The sequence below is a fragment of the Prosopis cineraria genome, unplaced genomic scaffold (assembly GCF_029017545.1).
Source record: "Prosopis cineraria cultivar Desert tree isolate PC_DT_omini unplaced genomic scaffold, ASM2901754v1 PC7, whole genome shotgun sequence".
Taxonomy (NCBI): domain Eukaryota; kingdom Viridiplantae; phylum Streptophyta; class Magnoliopsida; order Fabales; family Fabaceae; genus Prosopis; species Prosopis cineraria.
The window spans coordinates 38,899,121-38,925,204 of record NW_026555338.1 but is presented as its reverse complement, the minus strand read 5'-3'; the positions used below and the strand labels follow the sequence as shown (position 1 = coordinate 38,925,204).

The 26,084-nt window shown below is 35.2% G+C and overlaps 1 protein-coding gene across 1 annotated transcript; it reads right to left on the bottom strand.

The window, feature by feature from the left end:
* Window positions 1–706: 706 nt before the first annotated feature.
* LOC129315749 (uncharacterized) lies at window positions 707–24,330 on the bottom strand. Its single transcript, XM_054959756.1, has 7 exons — window positions 23,633–24,330; window positions 22,761–22,860; window positions 17,729–17,788; window positions 10,440–10,554; window positions 10,175–10,257; window positions 2,813–2,874; window positions 707–1,356 (listed from the first exon to the last, which is right to left on the bottom strand). The coding sequence occupies exons 1-7, from the start codon at window positions 23,827–23,829 to the stop codon at window positions 1,245–1,247; spliced, it is 729 nt and encodes a 242-aa protein (XP_054815731.1). The 5' UTR covers window positions 23,830–24,330; the 3' UTR covers window positions 707–1,244.
* Window positions 24,331–26,084: the final 1,754 nt, after the last annotated feature.

The following is a 26,084-nucleotide window of genomic DNA, read 5'->3' as shown; positions in this document are numbered from 1 at the left end:
TCGTCGATCTTCTCATCCCTCTGAGAGTTTTGTAGGCAACTCTGCTTCACCACCAACTCTGCCATTGTTGTCCATCGCTCACCATCATCTTTTTCTTGTGCTGGTGGAGCTGTTCTCGCGAGAGGGAGGCTGAACCACATGAGAGATAAAGAAGGAAATTTAAAAATGAAATGGCTACTACTAATCAAATTTCAAACCAACAGATTCATTGAAGGCGTTAGTATTGTCATCTCATCCTATCTCCCCACACACGTTTCCTCTTCCTTTTTTTTTTTTTTTTTCATTGAACCGTACACGTTTTGTTTGCTTGTCACTATTCACACACCTCACATTTCCAATTTTTGGTTAATTGAACTTATATATTTGTTATTTTTTTAAACCTGTAAATTTTTTATTTTCATTTCTTTTTAATTCGATGTTTATATTTTATTATTATTTTTGTCAATTTAATTTTATTTACATGTGAAATTTTTTTAACTGTTATTAAAATTATTTTTACATGTCATATAAATTATTTAATATTGAATATTAATAAATGTATTGACAATTAATGAATATTTATTTATATTATTTTATTTTATTATTTCGATGGAACTTCAATTTAACTCTCAATTGAATCCTTAATCCTTATGGTTTTCAGGACATTAATAAGCAAATAAAATCAAGCTTCTCATTATTAAAAAAAAAATCATGCCAAATCGTACACTTTCAACCAACAACAGTAATTATCAAACTAACAATCAAGTCTCCACATAGTGCAAATTTACTGCTCAGCTGCACTCCACATAATCCAAGGTTGATTAGACTAACATATACAGGATAACTAACCACTATTCCTTATAAAGCGAATGAAACGCACTAACAGATTCAACTGAGAACATCAGTGAAACTCAGTGCCCTTAATAAATCTTATTTCCTAAATTCAACTGACGATTACCATGACGAATACTCCCTACTCGTACAATAAAGATGGAGCCCACTAAAAGAACCAAAAACAGGAAAACCAATAATAATAACAACAATAACGAACGCTAATTCAACTTGATGATTCTCAACACTTATTTGATTGTTTCTTCTTCCCGTTTCCCTGTTTCTTTGAAAAAAAATAAATAAATAAAAGTCGGGTCAACTAGATAGATTAACACTTTACTCCTCACACGAGGGTGGGAATATTATTGGTGTGCCCCTGGAGGCAGAAATATGGAAAGACAAGCCGGAACGAGATGAATGAACGTTGAGCATCATCATGATTGCGTCGGGAGGTTTGTTCTTGGAAGAATGGAGTTGGCTAACTCTTCATTCACCTTTATGGGTAGAGGTGGCATTTGCTTCATCACCTCTGGCAAGTCATTCAAGCTGCCACCAAAATAAAATAAAATTAAAAAAAAAAAAACAGAGAGGAGAAGTGCTTTTAATTAGTAAGCAGCGTGAGAATAAGCAACAACAACAACAACAACAACAAGCCTTTATCCCACTAGGTGGGGTCGGCTACATGGATTGCAAGACGCCATTGTGCTCTATCATTTATTAAGCTTTTAGAAATATTATTAATTAAGAGATCACGTTCAACAACTTCCAAGAGTGTTCTCTTAGGCCTTCCTCTACCTCTCTTAATCGGACTCAAAGTTATATGTTCCACTCTTCTCACTGGTGCCTCCCTTGGTCTTCTTTGTACATGCCCAAACCATCTCAACCGATTTTCTACCATTTTTTCCTCAATAGGTGCCACCCTCACTTTTTCACGTATGTGCTCATTTCGAATTTTATCTTTACGTGTATGTCCGCACATCCATCGTAACATTCTCATCTCTGCTACTCCAACTTTATGCTCTTGCTGTCCCGTTAGAGCCCAACATTCACTACTATATAACATTGCCGGTCTGATAGCAGTACGATAAAACTTTCCTTTAAGTTTATTAGGCACCTTACGGTCACAAATAACTCCTTTAGCTTTTCTCCAATTAAACCACCCAGCTTGAATTCTATGTGAAATATCTCCACTGATTTCGCCATCATTTTGGATAATGGCTCCCAAATATCTCAGCGTGAGAATAAGCAACGTGGTTAAATCAGCAACGCATGTAAATTAACCATCTGTTTCTAATACATGCCAAATTGTCCTAACTTCACAAGAAAGACAAGACCAATTGACCAAATAATTTTTTCCATTTCAAGAAGCCGTCTACTTTTTTGCATGAACTTCAGCCCATGCACTCAAAAAAGGATTCCCAGACCCAAAGACCGTTATTCAGATGAGATAAAACTATTGGGTGGTTTTCAGCCACAATTAGATCTTTTAAATTATGGACTAAAATCAAAGAATGCCAGAAACTGTTAAAAGAACTCTTAATCTTTGGAGGACAAAAAACATTACTACACATTACCATCAGTCTTCTGTCTCAGATTAACGATTATATTTCATAGTTAACTGGGCTGTTTGCCTGAAACTTTCAAGTTTCAGCTCTGCTGTCTGCCAACATTCTGCCGATGTCTTAAGTGAAAGCATTAAAAATTAAGATTATAAGAGACCGAACTTAAATGCCATGCAGGCTGCTGCTGATTCTTGATATCTCACGTACACGTTAAGAAGCAATTAAATTTTTTTTACTCTTCCGATTGATTAACAAATCTGACGGAGACTATATAAGCAATATTCTTTCCAAAATTAGTTTCCTATTAGTGAAGGACTTGCTGACCTTCAGATGCCAGAAAGCAAAAAAAGAGCAATGCATAAATCAATCTTCATAAAATTTGAAACAAATGAACAGTGTTGTTATATTGAAAATGCAAGAGAAACAGTAAAGGAACTTACTCGTTCATAATTTTAAGAATGTTATTTCTTGTTTGGCAGAATAGATTAATGTTCTCCTGTATCTGGAAACGAAATGGAGAGAACAGGGAAAAAAATTACATCAGCTTTAGAGCCACCAATAATGCTCCTATAAATTCAATTGAAAATGATACTAATAAGACTAGAAAACAACTGTCTGGCATCAAATTTTCAATATGACAGCCACAGGAGACATTATGAAACATCCCAGCCTGCCAGCATATCGCTTGCTGTAGGTATACCCTTATCAGGTCCATATCAAAGTGCCTTTTGGTAAGAAAATGCATTAGTTTTCTAAAATTATTAAAAAAAAAAAGGTATTGTTATGGAATATACCTCGCTGTACCCATATCTTAAATTTATCAAAATTTACCCGGTTCATTATGCAGTTTTCAATACCATATGCTTACCTCTTTCAGTACTACACAAGGTCCTTACAGCAGTTTCACAGCCTCCTAAAAATACAACGATGCCCTTGTTGACTAAAATTCCATGCCATGCGAGACGAAAGCATGAAGGGGAAACAGTCAAACAACTTCTATAAAATTAGAAATAACCAGATGATTGTGACGGAGTACTGATTAATGTGGGATAATGGGTGATTTGGGAAGCTAGATAAATATTATTTTTAACTTATTTTAGATATTTTTTATCTAATAATATTGTTCAGATTTTATTTAGATATTTATTTGTCTAAATTTTTATTTAGATATTTATTCAAATATCTAATTATTTAGATTTTATTCAGATATTTAGTTCTTTATATTTTATTTAGTATTTTATCCAGATATAGATTCTAAGAGATTTCATTCAATTTTTATTTAACTATCTAGTTATCTAGATTTACTCAGCATTTTGGATTGTATTTAATATTATAAATATGCTAAACAACTTAGAAGCTAACATATCATAAATAAAATAGACTTTTGAGACTTTAAGTCCTTTAGAGATTCTCTTGAGCATGGCTATTAAGAAAACTATAGACCAAAATTCTGGTTCTACATTATTTTAATAAAATTACTCTCCTTACTTTTTCTATCAATTCTATGTTCTCTTATTAACATATGTAGTAAGATTTTAATTTCTTATTTTAATAAAGATTTATTTTCCTTACTCCTCTTTACCTATTTTGATTTGATATTAGAGCCATTTGATCCATGGTACCCACCCATTCTGCAAGCCTTCTTCACAAACCCATACTTTCACGACCCATCCCAACCTATTATCATCCATCTTCTAGAACAACTTTTCCCCGATATGATAGTAGAGATCCATAGCCATGGATTTTAAAGGCCAAAGATTATTTTCAATATTATCACACTTTTGAAGACCTCAAAGTCAATATTGCGTTGAGGTAGTTAGAGAGAGAAGCTCATGATTTCTTCACTTCCATTAACAAGCATACAATCCTCTATTAGGATGAATTAGTAGAGGTGTTACTTGAAAATTATACAACAACAAGCCTTTATCCCACTAGGTGGGGTCGGCTACATGGATTGCAAGACGCCATTGTGCTCTATCATTTATCAAGCTTTTAGAAATATTATTACTTGAAAATTATAGCCTTGCAAAATTCCAAAATCCAGATGAGTATCTCTACAGCATCAAATAGAAGAGGAGTGATCAAGAATATCACTTAGATTTTGCCAGGCGCTCTGCACAAGTTAAAAATTGGCCAAAACATTGTCTCTTTGGTGTCTACATCAATGCCAAGAAGGAGGAGTTAAAATTTACATCTTCAAACTTATCAAGAGGGTTTTTAGGGAATCGGACTCTATTGGAGAGATAAATAAAACTTACATCACTCTTATTCCCAAGATTGATCACTCAACCTACATGAAAGATTTTCGTCTTATACGTATTTGCAATGTAATCTATAAAATTATCACCAAGATTCTTTCCAATTGCTTACGTGCATGCATTAACCATTTAATTGGTGATGTGATCATCACCAATTAAGTAGAGTAGTAATAACAATATCAAACAGGTAATAATATCATAATTGCTCATGAGGTTATTCATTCAACGAGGAATAAAACAGGTAAAAAAAGCTTTATGGCACTCAAGATAGCTCTTCAGAAGGCTTTCAACAAACCATCTTGAAATTTCATTGACGATACTCTCAACCTCATCGAGATAAATAGTCATTTCAGAAATCTAATACAAGCTGCAATCTCCTATACATGTACGAGAATCCTTTAAAATGGTGAATCATCTCCAAAATTCAAACCTTCTTGTGGAAATCGTTGAGGGATCCTCTTTCACCTTATTTTTTTGTTATTTGTATTGAATATTTAAGTCACTACATTCTTAATAGCATTGATAAAAATGAATGAAAGCCCATTAGACTATTAAATAATAGACATCTTATTTTTCACTTATTTTTTGATGATGATCTGCTGCTTTTTGCAAAGCTTTCTCTTTCTCAAGCAATGATGATTCAATAATGTCTTTCTGACTTTAGTAATGCCTCAAGGCAGAAGATAAACACCAACAAATCTAAGCTTTTCTATTCCAAGAATGTCAATATTAATAAAGCTTCACATATTAGTGATGAGTTAGGAATTCTTTTCACAGAAAATCTTGGCAAATACCATAGAATTCCTCTTATCCATGAAAAGACCTCCAAGCTTACCTTTGCTCCACCACTTGATAAGATGAATTCACGCTTGGCTAACTAGAGGAGTCATTATCTGAACATGGCAAGAAAGTCTATTCTCATTAAATCTATTTTTTCAAATCTTCCAAGCTACAACATACAAACTATGCTCTTACCTGACAACATTTTGGTTGAATTGGAAAAAATCTCTAGTAATTTCCTTTGGGATTCATCCAACAGGAGCAAAAAACCTCATCTTCTCTCCTAAGATTGCATTACCTTGGGTAAAATGATTGGGGGTCTCAATCCTAAAATAGATCAAGAATTAAAATATTGCATTCATCATGAAGCACTGCTGGTGTCTCATCACTAAACCGAATTGCCTCTAGGTTCAGGCCTTACATGACAAATACAAATGCAATAAACTGACAATTCTTTTGGTAGTTAAACCAAGCTCTTGCTCTTATACTTGGAGTAGTATATGTAAAGTTTAGGACAATTTCATGTTTCATGTCAACTGGAAAGTTGGCAAAGGAAACCAAATATCATTGTGGTATCATAAATGGGCTCCCTTCCTTGATCGCCTTGTTAGAAATGCTTTGGCACAATGCTGACTCTATTCTTGATGCTGGGGTCTCTAATTTTTGCAATACCTCAAGAGGATGGAATCTTGATTTATTACAACGCTACCTCCACTCTGATGTGATAAGTCAGATTACGCTTGTGCAACCTCCTACTCAACAGGTCGAGGATGGCATTCTTTTTTAGAGGCGCTTCTCTAATAGTAACTTTTCTTTCAAATTTGCTTACAAAGCTATGGAGATACGTAGGACTAAAACCACTCTAACATCTAGTCGAAGATTTGGAAATAGCCCACTTACAAAAAAATAAAATATTTTCTTTGGAAAACTACTTGGGATCATCTCTAAATAAACTATATGCATATTAATGGAGATACTCCTCTACAACATACTTGCCCTCTTGGTTGTAACTCTCTTGACTCTTCTATTCATATTTTATATGATTGTAAGGAAGCCCAACAGATTTGGAAAAAATTAGTTACTCTTGCCAAACTTAATATTTTCTTTTCTCTATGTGCAAGATTGAAAAATTTGAAACGCTAAAAATGAAGCAAGTATGAGTATAAGAAGAACACCTTTGCAAAGACTTTTTGCTCACGCCTCTTGGACAGTGACATTGCATTCTCCAGCACTCAACAGATTATCAATGACCTAAAGCTTCAATCCAAAATCAACCAAGTAGGTGAAAGAGACACTAGATATGAAGCTAAATAGAGCCCTCTAAATCTTAGGTGGGTTAGAATTGACATCGATGGCTCGACAAGCATTAACAATGCTGCTGCCTGTGGAGGCATCATCAAAGACAACAAGGGTAATTAGATTAAAGGATTTTTCAAATACCTTGGCTATATCATCCTGGCACAGCTAGGGGTGAGCAAAACTGAACAAAAATCAAAAATCAAATCGAATCGAATCGAATCGAATTTTATTATTTGATTCAATCTATTCAATTTTTCGATTCGATTCAGTTTAAAAAAAAAATTTAGTTAATCGATTCGACTTGATTAGTAAGATTTAAAATCGAATAGACCAAACCAACCAAGTTATCATATATATATATATAAAAAACTTATTAATTTATAAATTATATTTAGTTTATTAATTACATTATTTTATTCTTTTTAATTTTACATTTAAATAAAAGTATATAATCTAATAAGTTGATACTCTAATCCCTCATTCACCCATTTTCACTCTATCCACTGCATGAGTCATGACCGCGTCCTCTTCTTTGTTCTCTTCTTTGTTGCAAGCAAGAAACCCTCGGAGAGAAGGATAAGGTAGAGCAAAGGAAAGGCCATCACACCGCCGCGCCCCCACCCATCACAATAGTCATCAAAGTTTTTTGATTTCTCTACCTACAATCTTTCATATACCTTCTCGTTCTCTTTATCAGAGTATTTTGTTTTCTACGCACAATAAATCAGAGTAATTTGTTTGGTTTAACTTCCTAACGAAATCTTGTTTGCTTACAGCTCCAAAATTAGCCCTTTTGTTTGGTCTCCATTCCCAATTAGCAAATAGTGTTTGTATTTAGGAATTAGGTGGCAAATGAAATCCCGAACCTGGAAAGAGTCAGGATTTTGTTGGAAACGAGTGCATGAGATCATTAGTGAATGATTTTTCTGCTTTTAGGGATATAAATTGTCACATGCTTAATGTTTGGACTGTGTTTTTCATTTTTTTAGAACCTAAAGTGGTGGAATTATCCTTTTTGAGCTTCCATGTTTTTCATTGTTGTGATTGAAAATTTAGCTTGGCAGAATTATCCTCTTCCACATTGCTTACTGCTTGTTAGGTTGAATTTGTTGCGTTAAATCTTAATTTTGATGTAATATATGTGTGTAATTAAAATGGGCTACTATCACTTTACAAGCCCAATTTTATATATAAGCCTTGTCTGTTTTAGTAGAAAAAATAAAAAAATTGGCCTAAGTCTAGACAGCCCAACATGAAGCCCAAAGATCGAATTAACCAACCAAATCAAATTGTAAAATTTTGGTTTGATCCTTGTTCAATTCAATTCGGTGCAAATTTTTAGCATTGTTCGGTCGATTGGTTTTACACATTTTAGCACTAAACCGACCGATGCTCACCCTTAAGCACAGCAGTGGAGCTCATGGAAATCCTATAAGGTCGTAACCTTTGCTAAGAGGAGAAGTTCTCCAAAATTAACATCAACTCTGACTCTAAGGATGCTCTGTCACTCATTAACCGCAACCACTCTAATAACCATCCACTTTCAATGATTGTAAGGAAAATTAGTGATTTCACTATAAGGGGACTGAATGGTTATTCTTGACCAAGTTTACAGAGAAGCAAACAAATATGTTGATCTTATAGTTCACCAAACATGCCAAGGAAATTTTGACATTATGATCTTCAATAAGCCACCTTTTGATTGTAGTCCAAGACCTGAATTTTAAGTCTTTGCATGGTTTTTCTGTGGCCTTTTATTTTAAAAAAAAAAATCTAAGGAAAGAATTCCTAAACCTAAAACAATTTATCAAGCAACAAGATTAGCCCTTGAGTGCAAGATAAAAGCCCAAAGTCCTTGTGGGCCCAAAGCTACCTTTCCACATAGTCAAACTAAAGCCTTGACTGCTTCTTCAACACTCACAAACGCATAGGGCTTTAAAGATTCAATATTGCAGACATCATCTCACTCCTCTAAATTCTCTTTGACCCCAAATCTTCTAGCTTCTCCACTAGACAAAACATCATCATTCTCTCCATAGGGCCTTCGGCAACAGCATCTTAGAGACAAAAGGCTTTGCTTCCGATGTTGTGAGATCAATAAGGTTGGCAAATCCATATCCAAAGATATAGAGACCAATATTGCTGGAGAAATAGAGTTTAAGCAAGTCAAACTTTCCTTCAAAGCTACTCTTGAAAAGTTGAAAGCCACTTTAAAACAGTTGTATCCAAGCAAAAACATTGTGTTTATTCTGTTGGATGATGGGTCTACTTTGTTGCTGTCTCTTATTCACACCATGCATGAATTTTGGAGTCCGCATGGGTTTATGTGATTAGAAGAGCAATTTTTGGTGTTTCGCCTTGAGGACAAGGTGAATTTTCAAAGGGAGAGTATTGATAAAGCACCGATTAATGTGGGATAATGAGTGATTTGGGAAGTTAGACAAATATTAGTAATAAGTGTAAGTTTTAATTTATTTTAGATATTTTATATTTAATAATATTATTTAGATTTTATTTAAATATTTAGTTGTCTAGATTTTATTTAGATTTTATCAAAGTATAAATTTTAGGATATTTTATTCAGTTTTTATTTAATTATCTAATTATCTAAATTTTACTCAGTATTTTGGATAGCATTTAGTATTATAAATATACTTAGCAACTTAGAAGCTAGCGTATCATGAATAAAATAGACTTTTAAAACTTTTGAGCCTATTGAAGATCCTCCAAAGCGTGGCTATTGAGAAAAGTATAGAGAAAAATTCTTGTTCTATATTATCGTAATAGAATCACTATTCATATTTTCTTCTATCAGTTCTATGTAGTACGTTCTCTTATTAATATATGAAGTTAGATTCTGATTTCATATTTTAATAAAAATTTATCTTCCTTATTTCTCTCCACCTATTTGGGAACCTATCAGATTGCCTATCTAGGGATTGGATACCAAAAACCTCTTCATGCATTCTATAGTTCACAGCTCCAAGTCAAATGAATAAATCCACTGTCAGTGAAGTGTGCCACTAAATAAAGAAATAAAACCTACTCAAACATATTCACATCTTCAACACTTGCTTAATTTTGGTTCCAATTAAACTGAACAAGGTTTAAGCTAGCAGTTATTAAAGCAAAACCTCAAATCCTCTGAAAGCATCTAACAATTCTCCGCTGCAAGGTTAAAATATAGAAAAAGTATAGAAAGGAAAGGGGGAAAGGCAAGTTCTAGTCACAACATCCGTGAAATTGACTCATCAAATTGATAGACATATTATTGTTGACCTCAATAAAACAAGTATAAAAGAACATGGAGGAAAAATAAGACTCAGACACTTATAGTACGTATCTACCTATTGTCCTGGTCGGCACAATAGATACAAACACATAAATGACAATTCTGATTAAAGCCGATTTTCCTTTGCACAAAAAGCAGAAAGAAAGAAGGTCAGAAAAAGGGCATCAGCTTACCTGGAAAGCAGCTAGATTTGCAGATATTTGATTCAAAGCCTGTGCATTTTGCTCCAATAATTCACCTGTGGGACCTCCAATAGCTGCAAGAAGCCCAAAGAAATTTTCAGACATAAAACAAGTCAAGTAAACATAAAGAAATGCAACTACAAGAGATCCCTTTAAAAATAAGCAGAATGTCTAAAATAGAAAAAAGCCTCTATTGTCATGTTTGAAAACCCCAAAAATCCTAAGCTAATGAAATTCAGAAGGCATGGTGTCTGACCTTTGTAGGAAATGCCATCATCATTGTCCATCATAATCATTGGTGGAGCATATGGAGAAATATTAGACCGGGTGGCAAATTGAGATGACTTTGTCGATGGATCAGAAACTCTTTCCTAAAGAGAGACTTCCTTAACATCAGATGTTCCACCAAACATGAATATACATATAAATATTGAACTTAAAAGGATCCCGGATGGCATGAAAGCACTTTTTACTACTTTCTTCCATTCTTTTTCATAAATTTTTTTTCCAGTCATTTTTTGAAGCCCAAGATGCTGAACTTTTCCATGTTTAACAAGTCAAAAAACAATAAATACTATGCTTGGTCTATTCCAAAAGAATAGTGACTGTAACCATCATCATGCAGATTCTCTGAGAAATAAATGGAATGCTTACAAGAAACACTGCAAGAAAAAAGCAAAAACCCAAAGCCCACATGACAAAATAATGTGACTCAAACCAGTAATACAACAGAAACAATAAATAAGACAATAACAGCACTAAATATGAGAGGACAATGCTGAGGTTTTTATAATAATGAGCTGAATGAACCGAATCAGAGTTACAAGGACACTCTCCACTCCCATTGGCATTCGAGAGGCCAGTCTCTCTTCACAATTTCATTATCCTCTCTGACTCCCACTTTCCAAGCAAAAGACTACTAATACCTTCAGCATGGCTTACACACAGCCTATACTACCCAAAAGATCCAAATCATGACAAAAGATCACAAATTACTGTTCTTTACGGCTAGGGACCAAAGGATAAGTCCTTAGACCAGTTAAAATATTTCTACTAGATTTATTCCTCCCCTTTGACTTCCTCTGATATGTCTTAGGAAAATAACGGGCTCTATCACTACCCTCCCTAAAAGTTTCACTTTGTCCTCAAGGGGCAAGTTGGAAACTATTGGCAAATCATTTTTGCACATTCCCAAGAATTCTCAAATTCTGATAAATCTTGCCATTTAACCAACACCGCCCACTATCCATTCATAAGCTTGCGAACCTTTCTAATATCTTGAGGTTACACCTGCAATTCAAATTCATTAGAAAGTATTGAGGGAATGGAAGGTTGTACCACAACAACTAAAACTATTTGATAGTTTAACAATTTAAACTTCGACCTATCATCGTAGGGATGTGCATTTCGAGGTTCGGGACCTTGTTTATGTGAAACTTCGACCTTATTGGTTGAAAACCTTGGCTTGGAGAAGCTTAGCCCACGTTTCAACCAATAAGGTCGAAGTTTCACATAAACAAGGTCCTGAACCTCGAAATGCACATCCCTACGATGCTTGTTAGCTTGCACCTTCATTTTGCTTTGAGCCTTAGCCAAATTTTCCCATAATTACTCAAGGATCTGATTTTGAATCTGAATCTGTTCATTCACATCTTCTTTAGCTGAGGGTTTGCCATTAAATTTTTAAGAAGTAGGAGGATCCCTTCCATATACCGCCTTAAAAGGTGTCATGCCAGCCACACTATGAAGTGAAGTGTTGTACCAATGTTCAGCCCTAGACAACCATTTAGCCCATTGAGTAAGCTTTTCATTGGCAAAACAATGCAAGTAAGTCTCCAAGCTTCTATTTATCACCTCTGTTTGTCTATCGAATTCCAGATGGTAAGATGAACTAAGGCAAAGTTGAGTTCTAGCTTGTTTGAACAATTCTTGCCAAAAATGGCTAATAAAAACCCTATCTCGGTTTGAAACTATGGTTTTAAGAAAACCATGCAGCTTCACAACCTCAGCCACAAACTTTTCAGCAACAGCCTTTGCAGAAAAAGGGTGGGCAAGAGGGAAAAAATGAGCATATTTTGTGAGTCTATCCACCACTACTAGAATGGTGTCATACCGCTTTGATTTAAGGAGCCCGGTGGTGAAATCCATGCTAATATCTTCCCAAACACTTTGAGGAATAGTTAATGCCTGTAACAAACCAGCAGGAGTTAAAGCTTGATACTTATTCCTCTAGCACACCTTACAACTTGTCACATGTTGCTCGACATCTCTCTTCATCCCTTCCCAATACACTACATTGGACAGCCTCTTGTAAGTATGTAAATAACCCGAATGCCCCCTTATCGGAGGGTCATGGAACTCTTTAAGTAGCAAGGAAATTCTGGTGGAGCATTTTGGTAACACCAGTCTGCCTTTGTAGTGCAGGCAGCAATGGACCACGCTGTACCCTTCCACCCTTTTTTTATCCATGATGAGTTGCTGCAGAATTTTTCTCAATTTCGGGTCAGCCTGTACCTCTTTTTCCCAGTCTTCCACATCATCATACTGCCATAAGGAAAATGCCAGCAATTTCAGTGATTCTTCTTGTTTGGATAATGCATCAGCAGCCTTATTCTCTTTCCTAGGCTTATACACAATCTCAAACTTGTATCCCAATAATTTAGAGACCCATTTCTACTGGTTTTCTTTCACTACTCTCTGCTCTAACAAGTATTTCAAGGCCTTTTGATCTGTATGAATGATAAATTTATGCCCCAGAAGATAATGCCACCACTTCTTGACTGCCATGACAAAAGCCATGAGCTCCCTTTCATAAATGGAGCATTGTTGAGCTCGAGTAGAGAGTTTTTGGCTATAGTATACTATAAGTCTGTCTTGCTGTGTTAAAACAGCCCCTACACCAGTGCCAGAGGCATCAGTTTCTAACTCAATAGGAATGGTAAAATCAGGCATCGGAAGCACAGGTAGTGTGATCATAGTTGTTTTGAGTTTTTCAAAAGCCGTTTCTGCTTCCGTTGACCATTTAAATGAGTCTTTTTTGAGTAAATCAGTGAGAAGACTAGCAATCTTCCCATAATTCTTGACAAACCGACAATAGCATCCGGTCAGCCCTAGGAATCCTCTCAAGGATTTCACATTCTTAGGCTTTGGCCACTTCATCATGCTTTCTATCTTGGTTGGATCGGCTTGAACCCCTTTTTTTGAAATGAGATGCCCCAAGTATTCAATCTTGGATTGAACAAAGCTGCACTTCTTTGAGTTTACCACGAGCTGATTTTCTTTCAGAATAGAAAATACTGTCCTCAGATGCTTCAAATGGGAGGTTACATCACTACTATATATAAGAATATCATCAAAAAAAACCAACACAAACTTGCGTAAATACTCCTTGAATACCTCATTCATCAAGGATTGGAAAGTTGAGGGGGCATTGGTTAATCCAAATGGCATCACCGTAAACTCATAATGTCCCTCATGTGTCCTGAATGCTGTTTTATGCTCATCCCCTGCTTTGATTCGAATTTGATGGTACCCAAACTTTAAATCCAGCTTTGAAAACATTGTGGCTCCCTTCAATTCGTCTAGTAACTCATCAATAGTAGGAATGGTAAATTTATCCGGAATTGTAATTTTGTTTAAGGTCCTATAATCAACACAAAACCTCCAACTTCCATCTTTTTTCTTCACTAGCAATATCAAGCTTGAGTAAGGACTGTTGCTGGGCTGTATAATTCCAGATTTCAACATGTCTTTCACCATGTTCTCGATTTCATTTTTTTGTAAGTAAGGGTATTGATAAGGCCTGATATTTGGTGGTTGCTCTCCCGGTTTTATAACAATAGCATGATCCTTAGAGCAGGATGGAGGAAGCCCCTTAATAGCTTGGCAAACCATTGAAAAATTTTCCAATAATGTTTGAATTTCTGGGTTCAAAATTTCTGTACTTTCATCATTACTGGTCAAGCCATTGTATTCAATCAATAATCCCTCCCCTTTCTTCCCTACTGAACGCATTAAGGATTTGAAAGTGGCTTGTGCTCTGGTTAGAGTTGGGTCCCCTTGTAAACAGACTTGCTTTCCTTTATCACCAGTCCTCATCATTAGTCGACTCCAATTGACTCTCACATCACCCAATGACTCCAACCATTCCATTCCCAATACAGCATCAACACCACTTAAGGGAAATGGGTAAAAAGTTTGAATGATATTAAGCCCTTGTACCTTCATATAGAGATCCTTGCAACGCTTTCTCCTTTTCAAAGTAAACCCGTCACCTACTGTAATTTTATACTCAAAAATTTCATGAGTGAGTAGTTTCAATCTGCTCTGCAAATCCTCAACAATGAAATTATGAGTAGCCCCACTGTCATTGAGTATGATCACTTCAGTGCCCGCAATGGTCCCTTTGACCTTCATGGTATGGTTGTCACTGAATCCAGCCACGGAGTTTAAAGACAACTCCATCTGCGTCTCTTTTTCAGAATTCTCGTGACCTTCAACTTCAAGTTTAGCTTCAGGTTCAGGTTCTACTTCTTCCACCTCAAGTGTTCAGTTCGTTCCCTTCTCCATAATTAAAACTTGGAGATTTTGTTCTTGCACTGATGAATGGGGTTATACTTGTCACCGCACTTGAAACACAACCCTAGCTTTCTCCTTCTTGATATTTCAACATCAGATAGGCACCGAGAATTGCTTCCTTTCCTCGCTGCAGAACTCCAACTCAATGTACTCCCAGCCTTTGAATGCTCTGTTTTTGCTTTTGTTCCCCTCATGTTTTTTGTGGAGGAAGACACTAGTGTTGTCGCGTGCTTGCTGCCTTCTGTCACATGGGCTACACGTGCAGAATACACTGCTTGGGCCGAATCAAATCTTAGCCCATAATGAGTGCGTTGGGCTCGAGTTGCCTTAGACTCCTTACTTTCAGCCAGCATTTGATTTCCCTCATTAATACACACAGCCACCTCCATCAAGTCCCTCAACATGGTAGTTTTAGTGAGTTTCAGCTCAACCCTAATTTCATCTTTTAGTCCAGAACGAAAAACTCCAATTAAGCATTCTTCTGAAGCTTCCCTTAATAGTGCTGACAATAACTCGAATTCTTCTACAAACTCAAGCACAGATTTCTCTTGTTTAACTATGAATAACCTCTCGTACTTACCACCTGGTTGGGAGGAATGAAATCGTCACAACAGCTCTCCTTTAAACTTAGGCTAGTTGCTCAGTGGGATCCTTATATCGAGCCATTAGTACCAGTTTAACGCTTTACCTTCAAGACATACCACAGTTGCCTCCAATTTTTCCTGTTCTGCTACAAAATTCACGTGAAAATATCGTTCGACTCTGAAAAGCCATCCAATGGGGTCCTCGCCTGAGAAAACAAGTAGCTCTAATTTTCAATACTTGCCACCTCCTGTATCTCCCCCTGGGTTAGTCGCAAAAGCCTCCTCATGATGATTTCCTTCTTGTTCTTCCACACGTGGCCCTGGTATCCTCTTTTCTATCTGCCCCAGTGTTTCAGTAATTGCCTTCAATGTATCTTTGATGTCACCTACATCTTTAGTTAATACCCCAACTATCTCCTTCAACACCTATACTTCTTGGTCAGCATATTGTACTCTCTTGGCCATAACTCCTCTCTTAATTTACCTAGAAATCTCACTGCTCTAATGCCAAATAATGTGACACAGACCAGTAATACAACAAAAACAATAAATAAGACAATAACAATACTAAATATGAGATGAGAATGCTGAGGTTTTTATAATAATGAGCTGAACGAACCAAATCAAAGTTACAAGGACACTCTCCACTCCCACTAGCATTCGAGAGACTAGTCTCTCCTCACAATTTCATCATCCTCTCTGAGAATACCTTCAGCATGGCTTACACACAGCCCATACTACCCAAAAGATCATAATCATGACGAAAGATCACAAATTACTATTCCTTACAGCTAGGGAATGAAGGATAAGTCCCTGGACCAATTAAAGAATTTCCACTAGAGTTATTCCGCCCCTTTGACTTCCTCTGATATCTCTTAGGAAAATAACGAGCTCTATCACAAAACAAGGCAACTTTATTCAAAACGACAAAACCTAAGCAGAGTTAGAAGGATTGCAAATGAAATCCTAGGCTTTTAGATAAGAAGTCTGCATCTTACGTGGAGGTTCTGGAGAACAATTGGAAGTACAAGCTTTGTATGTGCAAACCAAGGCATGCAAAAGTCAAATACAAGAAACCAAGAAAATAAAGCCATGACTTATGAAATGCCATGCCACAACATGCCATCATCAGAAATGCGCAAAACTAGGGTTTTTTGCTCAAAACTGCAGCATTCCAATCACAAAGTTAAGGCTTCACACCCAAAGTTATGATATCACTTACTAAAGCATGGCTTGACAAACAACTATAGCTAATTTGACGAGTCTTCTATAAATAGCAGAAGAAGAAGCTAAAGGATGCAAACTGGATGAGAAAGAGGCAAAAAGCAACACACTCTGCGTACGAGAGAGTGTTGGAGGCTTGAAATTTAAGGTCACATGAATCATACTGTGTTTTGTTTGCTCCCTTCACTCTTGTGCATTTGGATGGTTCTGAGCTATATTTATTTCATCTTTGTATTGATTCTAGCAATATGTGGCTAGTTTTCATTATTCTAGGATTACTTTGAACCTACTTATGGATTTGCACCAATGATTTCTTCTCTTCGACTGCCATTTGATACATGTGCCCTCTAGTTTGTCCAACTGTTGATTGATAATTTGAATGTTAAAAATATATTGATTAGCATCACACAAACAAATAGATTTTTCCAAATTGAATAATAGGATTAATCACTTAGAAGATTAAGGGTAATGTAATGAAACACCTAATGCGGTGAGTGATTCAAAAAACATCTGTAGTTTACAATCAAATCCTGATTACCAATAGTATATTAAATGCATGGAAAAGAGACTACTGAACAATTGCAAAGAAATAAGTAGGGTATAACTAGGTTTAGGATCTCATACTTTTGCGGTGCTCACTTTTACTTTCCCATTTGCACTCCTTGATTTCATTCAGCTTTGAAAATTCAGTCTTTACTTGTTTGGTTTAAACCCTAGCATACTTGTGAGTTCACTAAACCGGTTCAAACAAATTTCTCATGGAATGATATTCCTTCTTTCAATTATATTATTTGTGTGATCACACTTGCCATATACACATTTCTGAGTGAAAGCTCTCATATCTTGAACAGTCAAAAATAAGAAATTGGAGCATTGAGCAAAGTACATCATCAATGAAGTGAGGATATTCAAGACAAAACCTACAATGACTCTCAAAAATTATTTGACTTCACATATGTGCTAAATCAGTATGACAACACAAACAACTGAGCAAGAAAGATGGAGCTAAGAGATCATTCAACACATAAGTTCTACAAGCCGCCAACGTTCTTGGAAGGATTAAGGAGTACATCTAAACAAATAATCACAAGATTAAAAGAAGGGGTGACCAAAATTTGCTACATTCATAATCACAATATCCAATAAATGAAAGTAGTACCTTTTTATCTTTACTTTTCCTTGTCAAATCATCCTTCCTTCTCTTGCTATTTTCTTTTTTCTGCCAAAAGTAGCAGACAAAATTGTCATATAAAAATAATTACATATTTAAATGGAATCTTCTAATTTCATTACAAAATTGATAGTATATAACCAGATGTTTATGCTGCAAGAGTGCCTCCGCCAGGTTTAATTGAGTTATTGACAGCTTTGACTTGATGGCTATAAATAGGTGATGCAAAGGTAAACTTACAGCTCTCAAACCAGTTCCACAACGTGATAAGCTTCATATTAATTACGCACTTGGACATTAATACTAAAGAAAGCTTATGACCCAATGATAACATAATCCCTTTTTTTATCATATGAAAGCAGGGTAATCAAAAGAAATCAATGCGTCTAGCACCATTCCAATGGAAAAGCAGACAATCAATCATCCACAGGCAGGCAAGGCAAGATAAGCTTAATAATAGTTATGACAATTTGAAACTAAGACCCTTGCGACCCAATATAACATTATCATTTTATTTAGTAATTGGATGGGGGTCGAAAAAGAAACCAAAGTGTTTAGCACCATTAAAACGGAGGAACCAATCACCAACCATTCCCTATTTTCAAGGTAGGCTAGAAGATCAGCATTAATTTTAAAGAAAAGAACATTCACAATCACATAAAGCTCAACAAAAATCCCACCAGACAAAGTAAAAGAACAGGTCAAAACAAACCCACTAAATGGAGGGAATACCACCACTAGATCAAAAAACTTTACAAAGTTCATTAAAAAGAGTTTGGATCCTCTGAAGTTCTATTCATAAATTTCTTGTAGAGTCCAAAAAATGAGAGAAAAGAGAATGTAAGAAAAAAAATATAAGTGGTGGTTCCATATATAGTTATACCTTTTGTGTTGTTTTTTCTCTAAAGTTCAAGAGAACTATAACAACAACAATCCTTATCCCACAAGATGGGGGTCAGCTAAATGGACTATACAACATCATTGTGCTCCATCATTTACCAAAATTTTAGAAACTGTTGTTAACTAAGAGTAAGTGCACGCAATGGAGTAAGCATCATTATAGATAAAGAGTGGAAGAAGAACGTTGTAGAAGTTAGCAGAATTGGAGATAGAATTATTTCTTTAAAAATGATAATTGGACGTGATACTATTAATATTGTTAGCGCTTATGCGCCGCAAGTCGGGACAGAAGCCAGTCTTAAGGAATTACTTTGGGAGGATCTGGAGGGGTTGATTCGACACATACCACAGAGTGAAAAGATTTTTATTGGAGGAGACTTTAATGGGCATGTCGGGAAGCTGGTCAGTATGCGAGGGTGCATGGTGGTTTTGGTTTTGGAGAGCTAAACAATGAAGGACAAACTCTTCTTGATTTCTCATTGGCGTATGATTTTAAGATTGCCAACACTTGTTTCAAGAAGAGAGATGAGCATCTCATCACTTACAAAAGTGGAGCCTCAAGGTCACAGATTGATTTTCTTTTGGTTAGGAACACAGATAGAAAACTTTGTAAAAATTGTAAGGTGATCCCCGGAGATGCTGTAACAACACAACATAGGGTCCTAGTCCTTGATGTGTGTATTATGAGTAAAATCCAAAAACGTCGACAAGTAGTAACACCAAGGATTAGGTGGTGGCAATTAAAAGGTGAGAAGCAAGATATTTTCAAGCGAAATCTTTTGGATAAAGGAATTTGAGATTCTCAGGGAAGTGCTAACATCATATGGGAGGATATGGCGAAAAAGATACGGGAGGTTGCAAAAGTAGTTTTGGGAGAATCGAAAGGTTCTGGTCCGAGAGATAAGGAGTCTTGGTGGTGGAATAATAGTGTACAGGACAAAATCAAGTATAAGAAGAACTGTTTTAAAGCCATACATTTGTGTAACAATGAGAAAAATTAAGAGAGGTACCGTATGGCTAAGAAGGAAACTAAGAGAGCTGTAGGTGAAGCTCGTTCTAAAGCTTTTGAAGAATTTTATAAGAGCCTTGACACGAAGGAAGGAGAGCGAAATATTTATAAGATTGCCAAGAGTAGGGAAAGAAAATCAAGAGATCTAGAACAGGTAAGGTGTATTAAGGATGAAGAGGGAAGAATTTTAGCTATAGATGATGAAATTAAAAATAGATGGGAGACTTACTTTTCTAAATTTTTCAATGATGAAGAGGATTCATCTAGTAACTTGGAGGATTTAGTAACTGGTGAAGGAGAACAAAATTTGTCATTCTATCGAATAATATGTGATAAGGAGGTAAAGGAAGCTCTTAAGAAAATGGCAAATGGTAGAGCCAACGGACCTGATTGTATATCTATTGAAGCGTGGAAATGTTTAGGTGAAGAAGGGGTGAGATGGTTAACTAAGTTATTTAATGTGATTTTACGGTCCAGGAAAATGCCTGATGAGTGGAGGAGAAGTACATTAATTCCTATTTATAAAAATAAAGGAGATATTCAGAATTGTACTAACTATAGAGGGATTAAACTCATGAGCCACACAATGAAATTGTGGGAGAAAGTAATTGAGCACAGGTTGAGATTGGAGACAAGTATTTCTGAGAATCAATTTGGTTTTATGCCAGGTAGATCAACTACAGAGGCGATTTATCTACTAAGGGGATTAATGGAAAAGTATCGTTGTAAAGATAAAGATCTACACATGGTTTTTATTGATTTGGAAAAAGCTTATGACCGTATACCAAGAGAAGTGCTTTGGAAAGCGTTGGAAAAAAAGGGAGTACGGATTGCTTATATTAAAGCCATACAAGATATGTATGAAGGGGTAAAAACTAGTATAAGAACGCCTAGTGGTCAAACAAAGGATTTTCCTATAAAGATTGGACTACATCAGGGATCATCTCTGAGTCCTTATTTGTTCAACTTGATTTTAAATGTTTTGACGGAACATATTCAAGAGGAAATCCCGAAATGTATGCTCTTCGCGGATGATATAGTTCTTATAGCAGAGACAAGAGAAGAGGTTAATTGCAAACTTGAGTTATGGAGGAGGACATTGGAGTCGAAAGGTTTTCGTCTGAGTAGAAGTAAGACGGAATATTTATATTGTAAATTTGGTAAAGGACTATTTAAAATAATTTGGAAGTGAAATTGGGAGATCAAATTATACCTCAAGTGGAAAAGTTTAGATATTTGGGAGCCATTATTCAAAATGATGGCGAAATCAGTGGAGATATTTCACATAGAATTCAAGCTGGGTGGTTTAATTGGAGAAAAGCTAAAGGAGTTATTTGTGACCGTAAGGTGCCTAATAAACTTAAAGGAAAGTTTTATCGCACTGCTATCAGACCGGCAATGTTATATAGTAGTGAATGCTGGGCTCTAACGGGACAGCAAGAGCATAAAGTTGGAGTAGCAGAGATGAGAATGTTACGATGGATGTGCGGACATACATGTAAAGATAAAATTCGAAATGAGCACATACGCGAAAAAGCGAGGGTGGCACCTATTGAGGAAAAAATGGTAGAAAATCGGTTGAGATGGTTTGGGCATGTACAAAGAAGACCAAGAGAGGCACCAATGAGAAGAGTGAAACATATAACTTTGAGTCCGATTAAGAGAGGTAGAGGAAGGCCTAAGAGAACACTCTTGGAAGTTGTTGAACGCGATCTCTTAATTAATAATATTCCTAAAAACTTGATAAATCATAGAGCACAATGGCGTCTTGCAATCCATGTAGCCGACCCCACCTAGTGGGATAAAGGCTTGTTGTTGTTGTTGTTGTTGTTGTTAACTAAGAGGTCTCAGTCAACAACTTCTAAAAATATTTTCTTTGACCTTCGTTTACCCCTCTTAATAGGGTTCAAAGTTATCTATTCCACTCTCCTCACAGGTACCTCCTGCGATCTTCTTTATACATGTCCAAACCATTTCAAACAATTTTCCACCATTTTTCCCACAATATGTGTTACACCTACTTTTTTTCTTATATGTTCATTTCAAATTTTATCTTTACATGTATGTCCGCACATTCCTCTCAACATTCTCATCTCTGCTATTCTAACTTTATGCTTTTGTTGTTACATTAAAACTCAACATTCACTGTCATATAACATCACTGCTCTTATAATAGCTTAATTACACTTCCCTTTAAGTTTATTAGGTACATTATGATTGCAAATAACTCCTTTAGTCTTTCTCCGATTAAACCACTCACCTTGTATTTCATGTGTAATATCCCCATCAATTTTTTCATCATGTTAAATAATAAGCTCCCAAATATCAAATTTTTTCCACTCAAGGTATGATCCGATCCCCCTATTTCACTTCCAAATTACTATTGACTAGCCTCTTATCAAAATTACAATGCAAATATTCCGTCTTACTTCTATTCAGGCGAAAACCTTTTGATTCCAATGTCCTCTCCCATAACTCAAATTTGCAATTAATCTCTTATCTTGTCTTAGTGATAAGAATTACTCCCTTCGGTCCTTATTACAGGACACTTTCAACCATTTCAAGTATCTTAAAAAAGTTAATTTTTTGTCTTGATACCATAAAAAAGTGAGATGTACTTTCATTTTTACCATTGACTTTAAATAATAATACAACTACATTAAACACCTTCACACTAATTAAGAAAGGATAAAATTGAAAAAAGTAATTTAATTATTACAAGGCGTCTTATATTTTGGACCAAAATTACTTATAGAATGTGTCTTATAAATAGGACTGGAGAGAATATATCATGAGTGAAAAGCATGCATTTACCATTAGAGGACTATAAAAAATCCTTTAAAAGATTATTACCTTGCCCGTAAACAATTGAGCTTAAAGCACACACGGCAACAAGAAGCAGCCTAAAATCTTCGTCTATCAAAGGATCATCATAAATCAGATCCTGTGTCCTAAAATGATAAATCATCTAAATGGTGCATGGACATCACTCGTACAAATGTTTAAAGGGAAAAAAAAAAATCCTTGTGAACTCAAAGAAACCATAGATTTTTATAGCATTTACAATAACAAATGGCCTAAGGAAGCAACAAAAAGTATCGCAGTGCTTACATTCATCCATCTAACACGGAGTGCAACATCCCGAACTGTCTTGTTCTGTAGTTGTAGGGCTATCTTTGCATAGCGTATTATGTTAGATTCTGAGGTGAACCTACAATACAAAATTTAGAACTAACATTTAATAAAAGACTACAAGCGGTACTTAGCAAATACAAATTACTAATCGAGTAAATGATACAATCACAGTTCAACAAACCAAGTGTATTTACTGCACAATCCTAGAGATGACATGCAAATCAAGCTTGCTTCCTGCTCATTTCAGCAAGGCTTTAAAAACCATTGACGCAAAAAGGAAAGAAAAAAAAAAGAATGAATGATGAATGTCACTGCAACTGCAAAGACTAGCATAAAATAAGAACCAAGAAACCTTCACTGATGCAACAAGAATTATAATCCCGATTTCATTTACGATGGGAAATGCACATGACTCATGCAGACTCCTGATTCTTTAAAATCTTGAAATCAGTTTTGAGGTGCCCTAGTTCCATGTATATCTCATGTAAACAGTATATCCCATGTAAACAGAAGTAACAACTTCTACTGGATGATGTCCCGAAAAAGCAGCAATGAATCGTTTTGAAATTAAGCCATGCATATCCAAGTTAATATCGGAATTGGGGATAGTCTCTCTCGTATTGGAATTTTAACTCAAGTAGCCTTCCAACAGTTAAATTAATAAAATATTCAACGCTACTATACTTCTTTAAAAACAAAGTAACCAAACAAGAGAAATGTGCAAAGTGAAACAAACCAAAAGGATGACCCAAGAAACAACAGTTCACCAAAGAAATCCAGCGGAAATTCTAGAAACTCAAATTTTATTACAGGGCAAGTGACGGCGGAACAGCAAAATTTTTACTCACTTTGCGAGTCCCTCATCAAGTATGGCTTGCTCGTCTGGCGTCCAATCCAAGGCTATACCCGGGTTGTGTTTCATGGCTAGAGCGGCACCTGAACTCTCCGGAGCGGAACTGCCGTTGTTGGGATTGGCACCACTAACACCGTTGAACGAAGACGAAACATGGGTTTGCTCCTGATGGTTCCCAGACGGGTTAGCCATCAAAACAAGCGTTCAAGTAATCCCACTGCAACTTCCGATTGAGATTTTATACGGTGGAGATATTTAATTAGCCAGGTATCAAAAATTGACAGTTGGTTCCCGCCAATTAAACGTGGCCCGCTGAGAGATTATGAGGGGGGGGGATCAGACAGAGAGACTGTGCTTGAAAACGATAGACATGGAAGGAGACTGAAGGGAGCACTGAGAAGAAGGAATGATTAAAAGTGGTGGACAGAGTGGGGAGGTGTACGGAAGTCAGAGAGGGTTTTGGCGTTTGGAGTCGATGGTGTAATGTAATTGCAGACTCCAAAAAGATTCTCTTTCTTTACCGATTTTTTCCCTCTGTTATATTTCGTCAGCAGCTTGTAACCCTCCGGAGATGCACTTTTCGTATGGCAGACCGGCTCCTCCTTGCGGGGCGTTCGATATCCTTGTTTTCAAAGATAGCATGATCCAACCTAATCTTCTTCCTCGTTCAAGATTTGACGGAGTATTGACCATCATCAATATTTCACGGTATCGGTAATACATTAATACTAATCATTGTATCAATGAAAAGGTGATGTCAATGGAGAGCAGCGTTCACATATCGCAGGAATTTATCTCTTACAAGATCAGTAATACTTCTTCTGAAATCATATCAAGCATTTTTAATAAAATTTTACTTAAAATAATTAATTATTTTTAAATTATTATTTTTTTATATAAAGAAAGCAAAAAGGCAAAAACAATAATTATTTTTTTTGTCTCTTCACTATTATTTAATATAATATTTTATTTTAAAATCGATATAATATGATTTATTTATATAAACATTACTAAAAAAAGTATATTAATTACTCCCTCTATTCAAAAATATAAAATATTTTTAATTAAATTTCACTTCCTAATAAAATAATTACTTACTTTTTAATTAACTCTATCTTTTCATATTTATTTTTAATAAACACCCTGTAATAAATATAAAGTCATTATCAATAGAAATACTTTAAAAAAAAAGGCAATGATTACACCTCAAAAAATCAAAAATACCTTACATTTTTTAATATCTAACACCTCAAAAAATGTCTTACATTTTTAAATGAAGGGAGTATATATTAAAATATTAAAAATATTTTTTATTTTTTAACATCTAACCCCTCAAAAAATACTTTACATTTTTCAATAATGGAATATATTATTTTGCTCCCTTATTAATATTTGCAGTCTTTAATTGAAATAATTAATCTATTGCATATTACTTTGTAAGTATGACTTAAAATTTTAAATTTTTCAATATATTATTGTATTAAACATTTTTGTAAATATAATCTTCATCCCTTCTATTTTGTTTTCATTGCAGGGTATATTTTGTTATTTATTTAGACAACATAAAAAATCATTTTTATTTGTGTATATGTTTATTTCCAACTATTTTGTTTATGCCATAGGATATATTTTCATCTCATGATTGTTAACTTCTACAAGATCATGCATTTATAATATTCAATATTTAATTACCATGCATCGCAATGAGAGAAAAAAAAAATTAGTTTTCAACTAGTAGTAACAAAATTTTTCAAATAATATGCTATGAAGAAAGTAAACAAAATCTCTTATTTGAAATTTAACTAAATCAAAATTATAGAAATTGAGTTTCAAGCAAGTTAAATTTACAAAAACTAAATGATTAATTTTTCTATAAAAATAGATCAACATCTATAATAAGTCACTTTATTCATAATAACATTTATTTTTAAGTTTCAAACAATATAAGATCCAATCCTTGACTGTCTTGCAATTGCAACGCCCCCTCCTAGAAAAATGTAAAGCTACTCAAGTGGGACATGCTAGTTAGGCCTTTTCGGAGATTACAAAGGCACGTTTGCTTGCCTAGTTAAGGGAGTTAATCAGTTTATTATGAATTCTCGAGTTTGCATTCTGAAATATATAGTTATGCTAAATAAATTTGTTAAAGATATTCTTAAGATACTCATGAAATCACCATTGATAATAATGGTCTTATGTGGTAGGGGTGTTGATTAATTTGGATAAGTGATGTAATACTCACATTTCTCAAGATACCGGGTGATGGAATAAAAAAAATTAATTGATAGATCAATTTTCCACTCGTGTGTCACGAGTAAAAGAATCATAGTAATAAAATGAAGTGGCTTGGGTAGATAGCATTATGGTCAACGCATTGCTTGTCCGTTAATTCTCTCACGTGGTTTTTGCTTCCAAGTCCAACAAAATATATTCTAAATGGTCAAACC